Source organism: Epargyreus clarus, unplaced genomic scaffold (assembly GCF_041222505.1).
Source record: "Epargyreus clarus isolate Ecla_fem2 unplaced genomic scaffold, WU_Ecla_fem_2.2 ptg000001l, whole genome shotgun sequence".
NCBI lineage: Eukaryota > Metazoa > Arthropoda > Insecta > Lepidoptera > Hesperiidae > Epargyreus > Epargyreus clarus.
Window position 1 is genome coordinate 9141114 of NW_027332209.1, and position 23146 is coordinate 9164259.

General features: G+C 34.6%; 1 protein-coding gene across 5 annotated transcripts in view; it reads right to left on the bottom strand.

The window, feature by feature from the left end:
• ASPP (Ankyrin-repeat, SH3-domain, and Proline-rich-region containing Protein) overlaps nt 1-23146 on the bottom strand; it is a 401632-nt gene that overhangs the window by 3270 nt on the left and 375216 nt on the right. For 4 of the 5 annotated variants that reach the window (XM_073073478.1, XM_073073560.1, XM_073073421.1 and 1 more), the window contains 5 exons: nt 13484-13656; nt 3550-3731; nt 1525-1690; nt 575-1432; nt 59-427 (listed from right to left, as the gene is read on the bottom strand). In XM_073073478.1, coding sequence (XP_072929579.1) covers nt 59-427; nt 575-1432; nt 1525-1690; nt 3550-3731; nt 13484-13656 — 1748 coding nt within the window. The remainder of the gene's footprint in view (nt 1-58; nt 428-574; nt 1433-1524; nt 1691-3549; nt 3732-13483; nt 13657-23146) is intronic. The other variant, XM_073073379.1, reaches the window with a different exon arrangement.

A 23146-nucleotide genomic window follows, 5' to 3' on the forward strand; every position in this document is an offset into this window, starting at 1 on the left:
ATACAATCTGAATGAAATGTGTTTTAAGTATAAATAAGAAATATATTTGTTTGCATACCTTAATGGTGGGTTTAGGAGGTAGAGCTGGTTTTGGTGACTTATCTGTACCACTGACATCTGGCGTTGATAAGGGTGTACTCGCACTTTGCGGTGGAGATAATAAGATGCTTTGTGACGATGCATTCTGACCACTGAAGTTAGTTCTCCCCGTACTGGTAGAAAGTCCTGACGCCGTGTTTCTAACAATCTGGGGTTGGGAAGTCACGATGTTACTAGCTACATGATTTGATGATGATACAGAAATACTTTGGGTTTGAACGGTTTGTGGTTGGACCGGTTGGATCTTGGTGGAAGAAGTCTGATAAATGGGTGATGGTTTGCCACTTGAAACTTGAACAGATGTGGGTGCTACACTCGATACAGGTTTCTGTAATGAATGAATGATGATGATATTTACAGATGAAGAAAATGAAAAGAGCAATACTGATATAAGCTTTTGAGGAGAGTGAAACCATAGGGTAAATAAAGTTTAAATACAAAATTACACGTATTAGAATCGTGTTAGATAACTTACCCCAAATCCTATCGAACTGCTGGTTGTAGTCGTGCTAGACAATAAACTTGGAGAGCTTCCTTTTAACACACTACTTTGTTGATTCTTGCTTCCTAACTTGGAACCTTCGTTGTTCTGACTATTGTTTTGACTTAGCCTAGAATTTTGTGGATATGCATGGTTTTCTTTTCCTTCTTGATTACATCTACTAGAAGAATCCGACTTTTGCAACTGATATGTATGTTCCTGTTGATATGCTGCTTCAGTCTGACTTAAAGGAGTCGCTAAACTTTTGTTCACAACCGAAAGTGGCGTTGAATGAACCGTCATATGATTGATATTCGGTGCGTTTTGCTGATTTTGTCCTTTAGGATCATGACTCTCAATATTTTTGCCATTAAGCTCAGGTTGTTTTAATTTACCATTCGCAGGAGGAAATTTGGTATTATAAGGCAAAGTCTGATATTTTGGGTCAGATTTGCTTGCAGCAAATTCTGGAGGAAATTCTTGTTCATTTATTTTAACCTCCTTTCCTGTTTGGTTACTGTTCGAACTGCTAGTGCTATTCGGACTATACTGCGGTTGTTTTGAATACTCTGAATATTTATTTACATGGTCAAGCATTGGCTTCTGATCATAAGCATTGGTAATTCCCTGCTGAACATGATTGAATGCGTCGTGTTTATTGGGATATTGCCCCTGATATTGATCTTGTAAGCCTGAAGGCATATGAGGATAGTTTCCATTGTACAATGGGTTCATCATTTGTTTTTGTTGCAAATAATGCGCTTCCTGCTGAGTTAAATGACTTTGTATATTATCAGTTTGCGTAAGTTGTTTTAATGGCACGTTATTTTGTATTACATTCTGCTTCATAGCCTGAAAACAAGTAGGCAATAAGTAAAATTTGCTTTGCATTTGCAAATACATCCAAAATGTATGTTATCGTAGGCAAGGTTATGTTATTTTACCTGGAAATTTGTACTGTGGGTTAAGCTCTGGGCATGTGGTATGTGATTATAAGGTTCGACAGCGGCCACATTGCCCCTTGCTTGTGGATTCTTTGGTTGACTATTAACGCCCGTGGCTGTTGGTGGGTAGTTCGGGAGCTGTTGCATCGGTGTTGGATTGTTTGTCCTGTAACATAGTATTACTTTCATAAATATAAATAATTATCTTTCCTTTACGTCCACACCACTTCTCTGCATAATCTTTTGCATAGAAATGCACATCCCATCCATTATAATTAATGGGATTCTTAGCCTATCTGTGAAATAAATAAAAAAAAGGATTTTGAAAGGACTTTGGCATAGAAATAGACGAGATTTTTACTACAAAATATTTCGAAATTCCCGAGTGAAAATCGCAAATAGGAAAGAAAACCGTGCACGGTAGTGCATGCGAGTCGTGAAAAATTTATAGGTCACGTTTTTTTGAGGGACGGATATGTTTGTAAATCTACATAGTATACAGGATTCGACATACTATGATTAAATTGTACAAGTGCATATTGATTTTACAGACTCTTATTTGTCTCATAGAACACTAGAAACCGGAAATTAACATATGTTTATTGAAATCTTAATAAATATTGTTCATTATTAAAGTTGATTTGCGCTTAAAACGCTCGTGCCTTATGTGTAACATGCTAAAATAGCAAAATAATCAGCACTCTCAACGAAAATAATTTTACTCATACTTTTTCTGTCACGAATATGCTAATTTAAAAAAAAATAATGAAAGTGAAGCCATAATATAAAAGTATACGATAAAAGATAATAATATGTAATTTAATTCCCTCCGGACTATTCGTCCCAATAACACAAAATTACAAACGCCCACATTGAATCATTATGATGTTCCGGTCTTGATTGGCAAGTCAAATTTTTTGTGATGTCACCCACGACCATGACTGAATAGAATAGTCTAAATTACGTCCTACATTATCCTTTTCGGTTCAATGAATAAGAACTCCAGACTTAGGGCTAAAACACGGACATACGATACGACGTCGAATCGTGACACGTTGCGACGTCGTGTAACGATGCGATGCCATGTCATGGAAATCTACGACTTGCATCGTAGAACATTACGACATGACTACGTATCGCTACAAAGCTCTGTACGATGTCATTTCCATTTCAAGAAAAAAATGACATAGTTGCTCTGAAGTAACCTCTATACGAGTTCTTGTAATGTAAAAGTTCGGAAAATCGACAAAACACGGAAAATACTGGTATCAATGGATTCCATTGGGATTTCATCACCATTTTCCGTGCACAACGTCGTTAAAACCGGCGGGCGTATGTATGCATTTTAGCCCTTATTCTGACAGTAAGCAGAAAGCAATATGCATTCGGAATATGAAATTGCTCTGAACCAAGCACGTAGTTTTGCTCCACCGCTGATACTGCTATACATCAACTTGGGAACAGTACGAAAGCTTAATCGAGTCGCGTACAATATAAAGGCGAAACGATAACAAGCGCCCATGTATGCAATGTAAATGCTGAATTATTTCGTACATATTTTATCTTGCTATTTTCTATTCCCAGATTCGTTGTGAAGTGTTTCTCACGTGGAAAATAAATTACACAGTCCAGTGACTGTAAAACATTTATGAATAGAAATAAACAAATATTAATAGAAGTAAACTAAATATTAATATAAAGACTTTGTCTACTATTCTAAATTAGTAATTTCTAAAGGCACATAATGTTTTTTGAGCCACCGTTTATGTAACGGTTTTTAAAGACGACGTCTACACACACAGCCCCACACTAAGATACCCAGCATCGTGGTTACCCCCTCATATGCCCAAATTCTTCATTCAGATGTATGTCTAGCCGGGGACTGAACCTGGAACGCTTGTAGGAACCCGGAAAAGGTTTGTACCTATTTTGATGAAAATTTCACCCCAAACGACTTTTATCACGGAAATATCTAGAGTTGTTGTGGTCACACAGCTCAAGGAAAATCCAAAATTAAAAATGTACCTTTGTTGAGGTTGTCGATGAGCTGCCGCTAGCTGCCTATTCAGCGCTCGCTTCCTCAGCAGCCTCGCTTGCAGCTCAGATACCCGTCGATCGATGCTGCGCATTTCTTCCTGACGGGCGCCCAACGCTGCCCTCTGAGCTGATAGCCTGCCGTTCTGCTGCTCGTTTAGCTTGTTTCGGTACTGAAATTAAAATGATATAATTTGAATATTTATTTCATAAATTATATAATTTGTATATCAAATCACTTGTTAAGATTTCTAAACGAGAATTTTAAAATCCAAGCCCAAGTAGCCCACTGAAACCAACTTGTAATATGATTATGACGATAAAATTGCACAAAAATATAACCAAAATGTATCAGTAAATTCTTTTGTAAATTAATTTGTAAAAATCATGTCTCAAAATGTATGCAACGTAGATATGTTCTTTTTGTTCCTACATAGCCGATAGCCAATTCCAGAAAAACGGCACATACATACACAACACAATACTGAGAGGTACTATCGAAAACCCATTACTATATCCTCGATTTATCTGACCACGAATCCATTCTTGAGCTAAATCAATTCCATTCGAATAACTTTTTCCATGTCAACGATTTTCTGCTCGACATCCAAACCGACTATGTTTTTTGCTGTTCCACGTACGTATGTATGTATGTACCTATTGGAATGTATGTAATTGGAAGGGAATAAATTGCTCAATTGCTTATGCTTACTAGACGTTCCGTTTTCAGTTGTGGTCAGTTTATACACATTTAATAATTTGGGCATCCATCTTAGTAATAAATTCAATATAAGTAACATGACTTTCGAGTAAGTACATTGCTACTATTGTCTATATATGTATGTATGTAATATTTGTTTGTATAAATTCTGGAGAGAAGAACGTAACTGTTTAATTGTTGATCTAAATATCGCTTTTGGTTTATGGGTTATATATTGCTAAAATAGGGAAAAGTACTAAATGCATACAATACATACATTATCTTACGCAAAATTAAGATAATCATCCTATTTATTTACTAAATCCACAGCTTAATTTATTTATAACATCTAATACACAAATATACAGGCAGGCAAGGCAGTGATAGCCTAGTGGTTAAGAAACTCGACCTCTCGATTGAGGGGTCCGAGGTTCAAATCCCAGGCGCGCACCTCTGATTTTTCGAAATTATGTGCGTATTAGAAATTAATTATCACTTGCTAAAACGGTGAAATATCTTGAGATAACCTGCATACTTGAGATTAATAAAAAAAAGAAAAACATCTCAAAGCTATGTGAAGTCTACCAATACGCACTTGGCCAGCGCGGTGGACTATGGCCTAATCCTTCTCATTCTGAGAGGAGATCCGTGGCCCAGCAGTGGGACAATAATGGGTTGATGATGATGATGATAATACAAATATATAAAATACATCTTTTGGTTTAAATTATTTAACAATACAGTTATTAAAAAAAAAAGAAAATGTAATGTCATGTTACGCTACATTTTTTGTTCAAATATCGAAGTAATAACACTGATTAAATGTTTCTAAATTAGTTCAGCGATCCCGAAGTGTGACAAGATGTGAAATTCTTGAACAAATTTCATCTCGAGGGTACCTACTTCGTTAGATTGGCACCGTAAATTTAGACAAGGGCAAATTAGACTCCTAAGATCCGAAGTCAGGTTATTAGTCTCGAGTAAGGACACGAATAAAGGTACGTTTGAATCAGAGTTTAAAATGAAGCGTTTTATCGACTTTACGATTCTTTCGACGGTATTAATATTAGTAAATAATTGATTGCAGAATAATTGTGCTTTCGAATTTCCAAATTCAAGTATCTTCTCTTAATTTTTTTTTTTTTTTAATAATATGCGAGTAGCAGACGAGCATGCAGTCCACCTGATGGTAAGTGGCTACTGCCGCCCATGGACATCTGTAATCAACCCGAGATAGGATTAGATATTCCTACCTGAGGTCGGCCACAGATGCGCCGCTACCCCTGAGGACTAAGCTGGAACGCCTCGGAAAAGTCTGTCTCCCTTACCACACCCTTCAAACCGGAACACAGCAGCGGCTAACACTGCTGTTATTAGGTAGAAATAGGTGTGGCGGTGGTGCCGCCGGAGTCGAACCACAAAGGGTTCTACCACCTTCAAACTGTGTCTAGTTCTCTTAAATAAGAACTAGACTCAGTTTATCATTAAATATAAACATGATAAATTTGCAACACCAATTCAACTACCATGTTTATGTTTTTACAATCAATTTACCAACAAAAGTCAAACATGCGATCTGCTGTAAAATTACCGTTTTCACTGATGTTCTGTAAATAACGAATTCTTAATGAAAGAAAAGTCTCCGAATTTACTAACTTTTATATTATGCATATACCTTCACTACAAAATTTTATTAAAGGGTGTGATTTATTCACGAGTATTTTGTGTCTCAATTTAAATTTTACTGTCAAATGAGCTTGTGAAAGGTGTTATCGAATAGTCTCTCTATAAACCCGCCCTAACGGTTAGTACCCGTCAATAGGGGAAGCATTTCCTACAGACGTAATAATGATATTACACGTGAATATCTGACTATAATGGAACACACCTATTAATGTGTTCGACGTCCTGAGAAGGTTTAGTATTGAAAGAAATTGACAAAGAATTTATGGGAATAATGACAAGAATTAAAATATTACGAATATACCTGATTACCTACTCATGGTTGAATGTATTAAATCAAATAATAAATGGAGAACCTTAAAGTCAAAACTTTGGTGTGTTTTTCTCAATGTTTATTTGATTACTCTCTTAGTAGTTTCATAGTAATGACTTCTGTGGGAAAGTTTTTTTATTTATTTAATGATTGAAGCACGTACACATTTAATACTTGATAATATTTAAGAGTATACATAATATATGTCTAATGATATGTATAACACGTGGTATACCTAACTAGGAATGAGTATGTACCTTTAAGTAGAAGGGTTAACTTTAAAATTACTTTGGTAAATGTACAAAGCCCTCATTCATGTTACGGCGAAAAAATTATATAAATTAAAATTCCTGATTTAATAACCACAGACTCCAAATACTTGCATCTGTCCCTATAAGACTAATTAAGACTCTTTAACGATAACATTTACGTAACTCTTAACTGCATGAGTCACTCGATGATTGGCAGATATATCACCGATACATATACTATAAAAATGTTCACCACCCTCAAATAAAAAATATATGTTATACTAGTTACTTACAACCATTTTCACAATAACTTCACTCTCACACTGAAAAATTCACTTAATCACTTTTCAAACAATATCCACAGAACCTTGCATTGTCCTACATCAAGTTTGTTTATACTATTTAAATTGTGTAAGGTCAGTCACAGATTGCATGTGCCAATAGGCCGAGTGCCGTAGCTGCGACTAAATTGTCAAATTGGTACCTGAATCAAACTGTTGGCAGCGGTACACAAGTGATAATAGTCCCGTGACGCGATATCCAATGTAATCGGGAACGTTCTTTGGCTGCCACCGTTTTTATGTCCCACTGCTGGGCAAAAGTCCCTATTAACCACAACTTAGCTGGAGCGGACTCCACCACGCTGCTTCTTACATTACACACACTCACCCACATCACAGACACTCACACGGATATACTTCAGATTTATAGTTACTTTTATTACGTATTGCTTGCAGATTAATAGGCAACCTATATCGAATGTTTTCAAACTGCCCATAAGGCCTAGGACAAGGTTTAACTAACATTCTCCAAGGATAACAACCCGCATCGACAGCTTAACTTGCCCTCGACAAGGGTTTACACAAATCGCAGGGCTATTATAGGTAGAGTACGGGCTCCTACGTTGTCTTTATTTATTTATTTATTTATTTATAAGACACACCAACAGCATTACATACAAAATATATTATACGGACTTATTCTTATACACGTTGACTGGTATGCATACCAGTTATAGGTGCGTACATCTTTGCTAATCTTAAATATAGACCTATATATAAAGCATAATATTAAAGTATATAGACCAAATAACTAATCTAAAGTATCAATAAAGTGAGATATTGTTCTGTAGATCATTTGCAGAAATGTGCGGTAAGCTTTTTTCTCAGGCTTGCGCCTGAGTCGTGGAAAATATCTATTTCGTTAATAAGTGCAGAGAGCCGATTGTATTCAGAGCACATTCGTGGCAAATTATCGTTGTAATATAGGCAACAGATTCAATACAAAGTTGCTCCAAATAAATTGTCAATTACGTGAATGAGCTATTGACGACGCTAAACAAGTGCCTGTGACGTGACACGTTAAGAATCGCTGGAATTGTTTTTGATGAGCTTAGAGAAGAAAGTCGAGAATAAAAGTATAGTAAAACTTACATAATTTTCAAATAAGTACTGAGATATCTAACGGCTTTTACTGACTGACATCGCAGTTAGCATTGACAAGAAAATCAATGGTCTAGTAATGTGACACTTACATTGTACAAAGCTGTTATAAATAAATAATTAATAATTAATTATAAATAAATAATAAATTGTCTTCATTATGGAAATAGGAAACTCAGCTTTCGTACATATAAGAACTTATATGTTGTAATCCATATTCAATACACGTACTCAATACTAATGAGCATGGAAAGAAAACAGTTCATCAATATGAATTGGCGGAGTAAAAATAATATGTATTCATCCAGTATGTATTATATTCGATCTGATTATCCGTATAATAATAACCTCTTTTACGGACTCAGTAACTTTTAAAATCTCATATTAAAAACCATATTTATTTAACTTCCTTTAAAGTTATTACTAAATAATAAAGTAATTGATTTAATAAATTACAATAATCCTATGTAAACGCAGTAATAATTACCGGTCAAGAATTAAATCAACATACGCCTTATTAACCTCAATCCTCAAAGTGCTTCATTACCCAAATTGGAATTATTTCCCGTGATATCGGAATTACCACAATGTTAATACCCGTACGATTCCAGTGACTGCATTAACAGGTGATTACGACGAGATCTCGCGGACGATTAATTTTAATCTCATAATCTTCAAAAGCTGACGCTCGTAAAATGAGGGCGTTCTTTGAGTGACACTGGTAATGAATTATGTGAAAGAACTTATCTGCGAAATTTTATGCGCCTATTTAGTCTCTATTTATAAACAATCTTTTGTAAGAAAATGTTAATGAGGTTATAGTACCTCAAGGCAAACGTATTTTTTTATAATATGTATGGTTTTTGAAATAGGTTATTTTCTCTTATATACCAACTTAATTAATCCTATGGGTTAAGGGACATTTTACCGATGGAGTTACTAGTGATATAATTACTAGTGCTAATGTTAACAGTGAAATATATATGGAAGAGTAAGATGTTAATCTTTCCAATGATTAATGTTTTAGTGTATTATTGAAATATTATCAAGGAGCTAATTCAGTCAATAGCCATGCAAACTCTATCTGAGAAGGCACTTCAAAGATATACAATTATGACATACACAGCACCTAGGTAGACTTAGTAGATTTAGTATTAGCATAACACAATATATATTACGATTATTAAATTTATCTTACGTTCGAAGAATCCTAAGAGTTTTCATATCGTCTGTTACTAATAGGGGGACTATTCTAAAGGCCTGCTACATAGACTATCATTCAATTTATGACTAAAATTAAATATAACAGGTACTATATTAATACGGCTATCCATATCGTTCTTCATGCTAATATGCTGTATATATTAGCCTCGGACAAAAACATAGACAAAGTTATGTGAACATTGAATGAAAGCACACGTGTGATTGAGTGTTAGGTATATAATATTTCTTGAATGTTGTGAATTTTCTTTTCATTAGCTTTATTATGTTATGACTAAATATTTTTAGCTTTAGACTAAATGAAATCAGCACTGTTTCGAGGTATGGTGTATAACTTCACAGTAGAAAATAAGTCAACCTATAGCCCACAACGCAGGCGCATCTTGAATCAATAGACTTCACTTTCATATCATACATCACGTACATCAAGCCCTACCAAGTTTCAACTTTCTTTACATTTCCGCTACAAAACCAGCAACTCATTTTCATTATCACGTTAATCACGCTCCTCAATTACCGTGTTAATGACTGCGGTGATGCTGATAATAGTCCCCAATATCAACCGCTCGTCCCAATGCCCGCAACCTACTTGGCGAGCGTGCCAGCATCAGCATAGCTATGTACTATGCGTTACGAACACACCTGCATTTACCGTTAGTTTTTTTACGTAGATGAAGTAACTAAGTAGACTTAAGATATGCCTATTTGAAGGTGGTAAATCCTTTTGGATTGCAGAGTGAAAGCTACGTACCTGAGAGATATGAATAAAGGATTGTCAGTTATATATGAAGTTAACCAATTTGTATTTGGCAAGCATTTTAGCCTATATGCATAGATAGATAAAGTGAAAACACTCTAATAGGAAACCCGTGGTCAGAAGTGAGAATATAATAGATCGATAATGTGAACCTCTCTTATTTCGCTTTGTTATTAAAATATTTTAAGAGTTGTTGTGTATTGGTTTGAGTTCAATCCTATTTAGGGTTGAACAGAGATGCCCACGGGCAGCAGTGATAACTTACCATAAAGTGGTGATAATAATAAAAAGACAAATGTATGGAGTCACGGTACACGCTAATCAATGATTAGCTTGTCCTTAACAGATTGGTTCAATATGTACGCTGATTAGATCAAACCCCTGGGTAATTGGCTCAAGTAAGTGCGAAACATAATGTAACCATTAAGATTCGTGAGTATGGCTACGCGAGTGATGCAACAGCAGAATATCTGAAGTATCTTCTATATCAGGGCTACGTATTAAATCTACCTATTTATGTTTTACCTATTAACTAAGGTAAAAGTAATGTTGATTTACTTCATCGCCTTGTTTCATAAACGAAATCAAAGAAATAAATAACTAACAGAAATTTTCAAAGTAGTAGGTAAATAGTACGTACACTTTTAAAACTTTTATTTTCAGAAAATACTCTCAACTTTTCCGATAACTCAGGCAAAACATTTTCTCTAATGAATGTAAATACTGCACAAACACATCAGGAAAATAAATTAAAGATTAAATCAAGCTCGCGACATCCGACGAATAAAAATAAATAAGTTGGAAACGGAAATATGAGTCAGAAACCTAAGTATTGCCGTCATTGGAAATTCTAAATGCAATTATGAATTCTACTACTTCTGAAGATCCACGTAGTACATGCGCCATACTAGGCACGAAAAGGGTACTGGGTTCGAATCCCGGTGTGTTATAAATCCAATTGATCAACTTAGATTTCTGTTCTAAATCTTGATGTTAGTCTTTGTATCTGTGTGTTCCCATGGGAATCTTGACATAGGATTCTTATATGTAGTTAAAAACCATCATTTATTTATTACTTGAACTAAACTTCAATCACAACATAATAATACGTGACTGTACTTATATAAAATTAATAGAAAAAGACTAGACGAACCTAGGTAAATGCTTTGAGCTTGTCTGCTTGAACAGAAACCTCAATTTTCTTCACCTGAGTTATGAATGCTATTTGCTGTACAAGCCACGTAAAAACAATGTTTCAATATCTCATACTGAATACTTTCCTAAATAGAGTATGTCAGAAAGTTCAATATATTTCTGTCTCCGAGCTACGTGCCTCTCGGTACCATTTACTCGGGAAATGTATGCATTTTCTATGATGTCGTTTTTAAACGAGCGTATCATTGGGCGTTCTGTGCACTGTATTTGATCTACCGAGAGTTGAATTTAAAACTTGAAACACAGATTTTGAGAGCAAATGAAACATGAGACTTTGTACTTTTTTACTAATATCTTATCATCAACTAAAGAAGGTTAACGTATGCGCTAAGTATTCTTTACCATTCCACCATAGCTGATGGTGAGAACCCTCTTCTTTTTAAACTGGAAGCGTTTTGATTCCTCCGGTTAGTGGATATTTGCAGCATACTTAGCAGACAGTCAAACACGACATTCACTTACAAATATTATCAAAGCTGATATTAGTTGCCTTACTAATATCAGGGAAACGTATATAAATAACATTTGTAAAGTCAATCAAACAATTTAATCCATCAGTAGCAAACGAATTTCATCAAAGGGTCCTTGAAGTATAATTTGAATGCTAAGACATCTATCTGAGACAGAGCTTAACTATCGTAATCTGAAGATATTTATCTAGATTACCAGCAACCATCAGCAATTCATGGACATTGATAAGGGACTTTCGATCAGTTTGACAAGGGGTCCAGCATAAGTTTAGGCACTCGAATAGTAAGGAGCCCGGGGAGTACTTTGCCGGAATATGTTGGCTTATTTCTGACAACATAAAATCGAATATTGGCTCTGTGAAAGAAATAACATTTTCTTCCTATTCTTTTATTGTTTCTTGTTAGGCGCTGACACCAAATGTATTTATTTTAGATATATTTTTTTGCAGACTACAGATCTATTTTTAGATTAGCTGTAGTCCCATTCTTATGTCCTGAAAATATGACTTCAGTTTATTGTTTTTCACAATATATAAGATAAGCAATACATCATCATCATCATCAACCCATTTCTGTCCCACTGCTGGGCACGGGTCTCCTCTAAGGATGAGAATGATTAGGCCATAGTTTACCGCGCTGGCCAAGTGCGTATTGGTAGACTTCACATACCTTTGAGATTTTATTTTTCAAATCTCTCAGGCATGCTTTCCTCACGATTCCTTCATCGTTTAGCCAGCGATAATTAATTTATAATACGCACATAACTTTGAAAAATCAGAGGTGTGCCTGGGATTTGAACCTCGGACCCCTCGATCGAGAGGCCGAATTTCTTAACCACTAGGCTATCACTGCCTTGGTTTCTATCTTTCTCTAATTTAGCGTTAGCTCTATCTTTAACTTTAAATTCTAAAGTTAAAATCCAAAAGTATTTGGAAGTTTAAAGTTTTTAAACCAGTAAAATATATATCAGTCGCACGGAGCATCTGAGATACTGGAATAGGACCATTACTTCTACTATGCAAGATATGGCGCTGTGCGGAATCTCTTGCGTTTATTTGAGTTTGTGACTATCGATTTTCAAATAGCGCGGTGTAATTTACGTTTGTTACCGACTTGTCGGATGATGTTAGAACAGATGGTGGTGTTATCTCCTTTTTACTGCTAAACGGTGTGTAGCTACGATTCTATGCAGTAGGTTTTACATAAAACAAGCGTGGATATTAGGAATTGTAACGTGCAGAGTTAATGATTACAGGTAACAAATCCAATGTAGTAATGTCTACTTTCTCGTAGGAAAATCGTACTCCGTATATAGTTTTAGTTTTAGTATATGTTTACGTTCTTTTTGTGAACGTACCTATTGTGTGATGTGGAACTGATGTGTGTTTGGTGATTTTATATATTTATAAATACTTTGTATTTGTTATTTGTACGTTACACAACAACACAGTACACGTTCTACGTTCTCCTGCTGAAGAGTTGGAGGACAATTCACCACGCAAGGCTATTTTTTAAATAATATAGGTAATAATAAGGTAGGTATACAGAGAATGCACCTGATGGTAAGTGGCTACTGCCGCCCATGGACCTACCCTACCTACCCCTGAGGACTAAGCTGGAAAGTATGTCTCCCTCACCACACCCTTCAAACCAGAACACAGCAGCGCCTAACACTGCTGTTATTAGGTAGAAATAGGTGTGGCGGTGGTGCCGCCGTAGTCGAACCACAAAGGGTTCTACCACCTCAGAAGCACCAATTCGTAGATAAGGTCGAAATAGGTAACATAAACTTACAGTGAAGATTCAGTAAAAGTCTATAACCAAACATAAACAAGAAAGCACTTACATTTACCAAGAAGTAAAAGATACTCACCATAAGTTCCCTTCGGAGTTTGTCGAGCTCATGGGCCGAAGGAGGCGCGGGCTGCACCCTGCCTCTCCTCAGCTCCTCCAGCTGCCTCGTCAGCTCTTCGACCTTCGCCACCGCCACCGACAATTCCTTTTCTTTCTCATTGAATAAAGCCCGTATTGACTCTAAGTCACTAGCTGTGGACAAAAGACGTAGATTAATTTATTGATACATTTATGCCCTTACAATACTGATTATAGTACTGATTTTCCATAGTTGTAATGTTTTAGAAAGTAAGTAAAATTTTGACGTCGATAGAACACATCGTGAGGAAATCTGGCTAATACTTCGCTACCACATCCTTAAAAGTATGTGTAATCTATCAAATATTGGAAAGACGTGGTGGATTATAAACTAAGCCCTCGAAATAATTTTGATCCTGGGAAGAGAATCTATGACAATGTGGATTGATTCTGAGGGAATTTAAATACTAAGTTTGTTTACAAAAAAAATATTTTACGTGTATGTAGCAAAATAAACAGAGCCATGAGTTATGTATTATTAAGGCTGTACCTATGCTTATAGGACTAGTGTTAATTGTTAAGTTCATATTTTGTTGTAAATTATGTATGGTACAAGTTCGTCGTAAGTTGACACAAACTTGTTAGAAAGTACACCTTTGTATTTTTGATTAACACTCTGGCTCAAGTTATTTAAGAAACATAGCCATTTTACACAAAATATATCTACCTACTTACATTTTTTGATAATATAGAATTAGCATGCAATATTTTTGGTAGTAAGTGGCTACTGCCTTCTATAAGCATCTGTGATCAACCCTGGATGAAATTCCTATATGAAGTTGGAAATAGATACGTTGCTACCCCTAGATCTGAGTTAAAATACCTTAGATTGGTATGCCTTCCCTCCCACAGTTCAAAGCAGAACAAAGCAGCACTTAACACTGCTTTTATAAGGCAAATAGCTGTGGCGATGGTGCCTCCGGAGTCGAATCACAAACTGTTCAGCCACTTTCAACAATGTAAACATATCACAAATTCGGGCACTATACATCATATACTCGTACTATCTTGCTTTATTCATTCTTAGAAAAGTGTATTTCGGTTGTCACGATAAACCTTTATGTAATATTCCATCAATATTTATAGAAAATCCTACCGTAGGCTCTCGGAATTGAGGTAAGGAATTTCGTAAACAACTTTCATATTATATGTAACATTTGTTTTCGCTCCTGATTTATTCATCTTGATATAAGTTAGTCTTTCAATCATCTTATTCGTGATGTGATTTTTCGTGATATATATTTACTAAGATTATTAAATCAGCAATCCATTACTGGTAAACTTTAAGGATGATGAGCTTCAGAATAAGTAGAAGCTACAACTGTCGCCCTTGATAATATTAAAAGCCCTGCCTTAGGTCGGCTACAAATGCGTTGCTAACCTTGAGGACTAAGTGGGAGCCACGAATAAGTATCCCCTACCACACTTTTCAAAACGGAACACAGCAGCCCTTAACACTTCTGATGTAAGGTAAAATAAATGTGGCACCGTCACATCTATTACCCACAGTGAGTTCTATGAATTATAGGATGTTTTTCTTTACTTTTAAAGCAAATTATTTAAATAGCAAAGTGCCTTCAATTTGAAACCAAAACTTTAGTTAGAGAACTGAATAATTTTACGACATAACCTACATTTTAAAACATGAAAACCTGGTTAAACTATTCAATTAACCTAGAACGAGTTCAAAAGTGACTTGTTTGCGGCACTCGTGTGGTTTTGATTAAAAATGTATAAGTTGAAAAGCTTTTGAAGAGCTGATCGTAGTTTGGTATGAAAAAGCAAGATTTTCGTGTCGCCCTGCGGCGAATGGCTTTTGAGATAGAAATTCATACAGGCATGTGAGCAGCTGTCTCTTTTTTGTGTAGTGTACGAGTTGTTATTTTTTAGGGTTCCATACCTACAGGGTAAAAACGGAACCCTATTACTAGGCCTTTGCTGTCTGTCCGTCTGTCCTTCTGTTACAGGTTCTATCTCTTGAACCGTAAAAGATAGAAACTTGAAATTTATTAGTAAGAGATTAAAAATAAATAGGGGTCGCATACAAGAAAAAAATGTTTTTCGACGTTATTCGCTTTATCTATTGAAACTTAATAGGTAGACAGTTTAAATTATATGTATTGTATTTATTTATGGCTGATATGATAACAAATAAATAAAAATAAAAAACAATGGAAAATTAGTGGTACGGAACCCTCCGTGTGAGAATACGACTCGCACTTGACTAAGTATTTGGGTATTGTGTACTAAAATCTCAAGGCCCATAGCTTGAGCATTGTGGCCCTCAGTATTCCTCATGAATAACGTCTCTGCTTTTGTGACGATAACGCAAACAGTTTTTTAATGAAGCTGGGTGTTTTAGGGACAATTCATTCATGTGGCGTAATTAAAAATTGATTTCACTCTGATTTAAATTTTTATTCCGTAACAAATAGGACATTGCCTAATTGTCTAAAATATTGTGACTTTTTACTTGGACTACCTGAACAGAGACTAAAAACTGTTTCTGAGAGAATTCTAAATATTGCTTAAAGTGACAAAGAAAAAAAAAAGATTTACTTTTTAAATATTGATCTATGAAAAGGGAAAAAATACAAAATCATAATAATATAATACCTATATTATATTTGTTGCCGATAATATTTGGGATTCAGGAACTAAAAATCATTAAGACGCATGTTTTCAATACAATATTCACATGAACACGAGAACAAGACATTCTTGTAATAACATCTATAGTTGGAAAAATCGCGAAGCATTAAGGGGGAAAAACGCTATTTCACAGTATAAACCGGCAGCTGAGACCAATTTAAAAGCTGGGAGGGAAATACCTCCGACCTTTCAATTACAGAAGACAATAAAGGGGACTTTATCTGTATGAGGAGAGCTTCCGTTTGTGCCCGGCGGTTCGTGTCGCCAGGCTTCACGGAAATTGCGAGATTGGGCTGCAAATTGACTTTTAAATTTAAAACATTTTTATTTTTTTTCAATTCCAATCGTGTCACGTTGTTTGTTCGCGGCGTTTAAATATTAAAGGATGTGCAGATTTTTTAATAGCATTACGGTGAACTTTTCATTTATTTTTCTTTAACAACAATTTAACTTCCAAAAACATCTATGGCGGCGTTATTACTACACTGCATTTCTTGACAACATAATTTATTATATTATTGTGATCTTTATTATATTCAGACAACATATCAGAAATTCAAGGTGGGTACTTTTGGTATATAAACTTTTGTGTAATATTGCCTATTATATCATTAAAATATATAAAATATCCAACTTTCCGACTTTCTAGACTTTTCCGTTCCAGCTTAGTCCTCAGGGGTAGCGGCGCATCTGTGGCCGACCTCAGGTAGGAATATCTAATCTATCTATCTATCTATCTTGATTACAGATTGAAAAAAAAAGGGGTTGATTACAAATGTCCATGGGTGGCAGGTGTCACTTACCATCAGGTGGACTGCATGCTCGTCTGCTACTCCTATATTGTAATTAAAATAAAAAATAATAAGAAATATACTTTATGCACTCAGTTTATTAAGTTGCCTTGCCTTGACTGTCTAGAAAAATATAAAGAAGTTTATATACACTTATATCTACATATTTTTCATTTTTATTATTATTTATATGTAACATTAAAACATATTTATATTTAAAATTATTTGTTTTTCAATGTACATTGTTTTTAATGTTACATAGAAGCGTAGATAATGACTTCATCACTCAATCATCAGGACGTCCATCATAAATCAGCGCAGCTGGCAACAGTACCGGCGGCTCAATAGAAACAGCGTCATCGCTTCACGACCGGCTAAGGGCCATGAAATACATGCGTTGGCAAAATATTATCCCGTTTCGTTGAGCGACTCATCGACATTGTTGTTTATGAGACAGAAATGCTACTTCAGGATTTCTGTATTACGATCTCTTACATTTATGTGGGATAAGAATTTCAGATGAAAGGGACCGACGTTATAAGGGTTTGTTAGAGAATTTTAATGTCACTGCAATTGTGTCGTCTGTTAATCAAATTAATTAAATTTGAGGAAGTACAATTGATGTTACGTAACGTAAAACGTAACTAAAAGTAACTGCAAATATAGAAACTTAGAAATATGTTATTATAATAAAAATAGTACGTCAGTAGAAAGGTTCCTAAAGGAACATCGAAGTTCTAAAACTAAATAACACGTGTTTGTTCGTAGCAACTGGCAGCGACTAGCAAACTTTCACGTGGAAATAAATATTGCCAGGAAATATTACGAGATACGTTGCTCCTTAGTGGATTTTATTATATTCTTAGAAAAATCACTGAAAAAACTATTATACTTATAGAAATTAAAAATTAGAAAACATAATTTGGTATTATCGTGCAAATTCAAAATTCATAATTAGACCTTTTGGAATGTAAATATGAATGTATCCGTGAGTTAACATACATCTTCCTCATCGCCCAAGTGTCATGTCTTGTTTTTGTAGGATAAAACCCAGGGCAAGAAAAAATAAGTTCGCTGAAGTATCTTCTTGACCCCACTTAACATTATCTTTCTTTCTTTCATTCAATCTTCAATACGTCCATATTTTGTAATTTAATTCCATCCAATTATTGCAGGTGTATGGTTATACAAGAAATTTATTATGATTTACTCGTATTGATAAAAATCCATAATTCTTATCTATTTCACACCTATTTGCCTCATAACAGCAGTGTTAAGCGCTGCTATGTTCTGATTTGAACGGTGTGGTAAGGGTGACATTTTTTTCCGAGGCGCTACGATGTCCATGGTCAGTACCCACTTACCATCAGGTGAACTGCATGCTCGTCTACTACACTTATATTATTAAAAAAAATCCCAAGAAAATACATTTTTATTGTTCTTAACTCGTTACTTTCCCACGTTAGGGCACGAATCTTCTCAGGTTTAAATGAAAAGGCTTTAGTCCAACACGTTGGCTAAGTCTGTTTTAATAGACTTCACATACATGTGACCACTCTTTTATTTAGAGTACCCTCAGGCATGACGGTTTCTTCATAAAGAATGAGGACTTAAAGTTTTTCTTTGCTCTTAAAGCAAGTGATTCTAAATCCAAGCCTATATCTACATAGTTTCTGTTTAGATCCAGTCAAACCATAAGATTTCTAACACCTTTAAACGTAATAACATTCATCCACCAATAAAACTTTAAGTTCAGGAGCTAGTGAACATTCACAAAGTACTTTACCTCACCACTCAATTATTTTAGTAGCTAGATGGTAGTATGGTAGTTGAGGGTTTGATGTGGTAAGAAATCAATACGTCCTTGTTCATTATTAAGTGGACACGCTATCAACCGGTCGATACTGCGGCCTTTTTAATATTTCAATATAATTTATAAACCTCCGTGAAGGTTAAAAAGAAAATAGTTGTTGTTGTTGACGAACTTCCATGAATTTTTTAACGATTCCCAAGGAAGTGTTTTTTACCCTTTCAGCATGAAACATGAACATTATGCATACACTTTATCATGAATTTGTACTGTGTCCAGTTGTCCATGAACAGTAATTACTTGTATGTATCAAGAATTCCAGGAAGACATTATGCGGTTGGCGGCTCATACGTCATTATTAAATATTTACAAGCATACGAAGTGTGCCTGCCTAGATGCACGGGAACACGATATTCGGGTTTGCTATTAGCTTCATTTCAGTTGCAAAGGAAACCTTTAGGTTTTTCGGAAGTACATTATTGCGTCTATGTAGGGCCAGCATCTATAGCGCGTAAATATGCGTGACGGTGGTACCGATGCAGTACATCTACGGATAATCGATACTACCATTTAAAGGATATCATCATCCATTCAGGTCTGAGTTCAGTCTCAGGTGGCTTTTCTTTTTGAGGACTAAATTGAAATGTCTCTCTTTTATTCAAATAAAAATCTTTTACAATACTTGAATGAGAAGCTTCTTCATAATATTTTATTTCACTTTATTAAACCGATTTATCTACATAGTTTGAAACAAAAAGAAATATTGAATCTATTTTACGTTAAAATTCTGATTAAATAGTTAACCTACTATTCACATTTTGATAGCTTTTTTGGGGTTTTCTTCTAAATACAAAGTAGGTAAATTAATATAGATAAATATTTATACATTTATATAACTAAATAAGCATAAAATTAACTACGCTATTTTTAACCATAATTTCGATAACAGTCGAATATATACAACTCTTTAAAAATACAAAGCATAATTCAAAATAAACGATAAATATTTTATTACTACATAAAATTTACAGGCTTATCGATACATAAGTGAACAATGTTGATCCCGATTTGTCAGGGCGGGCGGCAGGTGTGTTTTACGTTCTCGCAAAGTTTAACTTTGAATTTTTAAACTTATTACGTGAAACGTTAAATTCTTCAGCGCTGACGTATAATCATTTTGAATTTAATTAAATTTTATGCATCTCCTGAGAATATTTCAGTAAAAGGTTTATGTAATATTATGTATAGATTTTTATTATTACACTTAAAAGTTCATTAAAGTACTTGAATATAAATGGGAAAAATGGTATAAGTGTACTACCGATGATAATGGATTGGATTGTGAAGTGTAATGTCGTAATAAAATTTAGCTAAGGTTAAAGTAGTATAACTTCAACATTTATTATTTAGATTATTATATACTTACAAATAAAACTTTATCACTTATTAATATCAAATAAGCAACAGTAATATAATAATGTATACGAAAAATATCCTTTTAATTTAGGATTAAACCATATTATAAACTTTAAAAAGGCTTAAGTCGCGAATATCCTACTTGGAAGTCAGTAAAAAAACTAGTGTTATTACTAACAATAAAATAGTTAATAAAATACTTTACAATTAATTCAGGCGTTTATAACATAGCAATCTCATAGTAGTTAAACCTACTGTAGTTATATTGGCATCAGAAACTAGAAATCCGCTAGTGTGAGCGACATGCAGTAGCAAGGTGCCGACAAGAGCCATTAGACGTGCCAGCTTGACAGTTCCATTAGCCAACGCGATTGGGGAATGATTTTCCAATCTACAACGGATTTTTGATCAAGTTCAACTGTTAATCGTAAGAGGTTTTCGAGGTTATGCCTGCTTCATTTGGTTTTTAAAACAGTTTCAGTTTATAAACGATGGTACATGCAATTAGTCGTCAACCCATTGTAGGCGCGGAGTAAGTGAGAGGGTTTAGGTCATAGGCATAGATAAGTATAGATATCTCACCGCCTTGGAATTGAAGGAAGCAATTAAATGGCTTAAACGGCTGACAAGTCTGTCAGCCATGTATTGGCTGTCATGGTGTAATTTACGCGGAACAATGCCATGCGCAGTTAAGCCGTGCAAAAACACCAAATCGAAGAAAAACTACCGAGAAACACGTTTAATTCGTATTCGTAAATGATCTAAAAACTACATTTGTTTTAATATTTTTCAAACACGAAAATAGATGACAGTGACAATTTCAATTGTCAAAACCGGTTACATTTTCTTGTGAGGAGTGAGTAATTTTACTAATCTATGGTCATAGGCTACAACGCTGGCCAATAGTAACTGAGAATTGGTAGACTTCGCATACCTTTGAAACCTTTTTTGTAAGTTTTCTCAGACGTGTAAGTTGTTTTCTTTCACCGTTATAGCAGAGGTCATTCGTACCACGGACCTACGTCGAGAGGCCAAGTTTCAACTATTAGGCTATTACTGCTATGATTTCAACACATATTTTTTTAAATAAAACACATACCTACATGTATAATAATATGTGGTTTTATGTAGAATTATACGAGTATTATATGTATTTAATTGTATTCATTTAATTATTCAATTCCTTTCCTTCTCTTCAAACATACCAAAAGTAGTGAATATATAAAAATGTTAAATGCAAGTGCCTATATAATCTGACACAAAGTGCGCGATTCCATTATCCCAGCTTTCAGTTTTAGTAGCTACGCCGAATTTATTCCCTTCATTCATAAAACGTCCAGTTAACCTTTTAAGCTCGTAGGCGTCATTTTGAAGCTTCGAAATCCGTTTGCATTTCGCTACAATACTATTCTCAAAGAGTTTGATTTCCAGTTAAAATACATAGGTGTAGTCAATATAAGTTTTTTCATTAAATAGGTCACATTAAGAAAAGAAAAGTTGGTCATAGTTTAATTTATACGCTAAATTAATGAATATGAATAATTTTCTGTTTCATATTATTTAATGCAAAAATATATAAATAAGATTCGTAGATTGTCTCTGAAACGAGTGAGTATAATCCTCTTTTTAGCAATTAGTCTTAATAAATTGCATTTAAAATTTCAAACAGATAGTTTCGTTTAATACTTTTCATGAGGAATTAAATTATATGGAATGCAATATCTGCTATGCTATGCTGCTATTAACTAATCGTAGCCTAAATTATGATTATTTGAAAAATGAATCGTTATAATTATAAAATGTAAAGATAATACTTATTTCTTAGCTTTTATAAACCTTAATCTTAAGTGACTTTTTATATCGCGACATCTGAGAGCTTTTCTCATTTTGCCGTACTGTGTCTTGGTTACTTTCTTCGCAAACTTTGTGTCTGAGGAAAATCAAGTGATTGAGTACCGACCGTAACTTTAGTGGCTTCGTCGTCGAAGCAAACAAGATATTTATTTTGCGACTAAGTAGGTTCATACAATACGCTTTTTATGCTTATAAGTAGCTATTTATGTTTGCATAGAATAGTATTCAATTTGTATGAATAATATTTTCGTATTTGAAAAATATAAAACTCCTATTCCAGACGATTTTTATGCGCGTTCAAGATGTATTAAAGTTATGTTATAGATTTTGAACATTATAAGAACGTTATTTTTTTTTCTTTACCTAAATCTGTTTAAAGACTTTCTTCATAGCTACGATTTGAGGAACCGATGCTATAAAATTTACCACCACTTCAAAATTCTCAAAATGTTGTTATTGATTGTTGGTTAAATTATCTAAATCAAAAGTTACTGAAAATGTATTCCATATTAACAGAATCTCAAGTATCCACTATCTAGGTAAATAAATGAAGTTTCGCTTTTAATAGCAATCGAGAGTAATTCAATCTAACAAATATTTATATCGGGACCACTTAAATACAATTACACCAAATGAAATCTCAGCTTAAAGCTAAACCTAATCTGAAAACAGCTAAGTGGTATCCCGTTTAATGGGAATTGCCGAAATAGAATCTGATATCCATTGATTATCCTATCCTCGTTTTCCAATTGCGGATTGCTCGATATCAGTGAAGATTGTTCGATTTATGTAGGGTTTCGGCATTCGACTTTATCTCACATCCGAGTAAATATCCAATTACTTAACAAAGGTCTGTTATAAGCTATTTCTGCGCGTTAATATCAATAAAAAAAACAGTGGCATAAAGGCCAAGTAGGTACTAAAAGTAACTTAAGGATTTTTGGGATTAAAGTAAGTAAGGTAAGGCTTTGGTGAAGCGCGGGCATATGAAGCTTGGGCATGTATAACTCGACCACGTGACACTCGAGCATGTGACGCTCCGGCGTACGACGCTCGGGCATGTGACGCTCGAACTTGCATT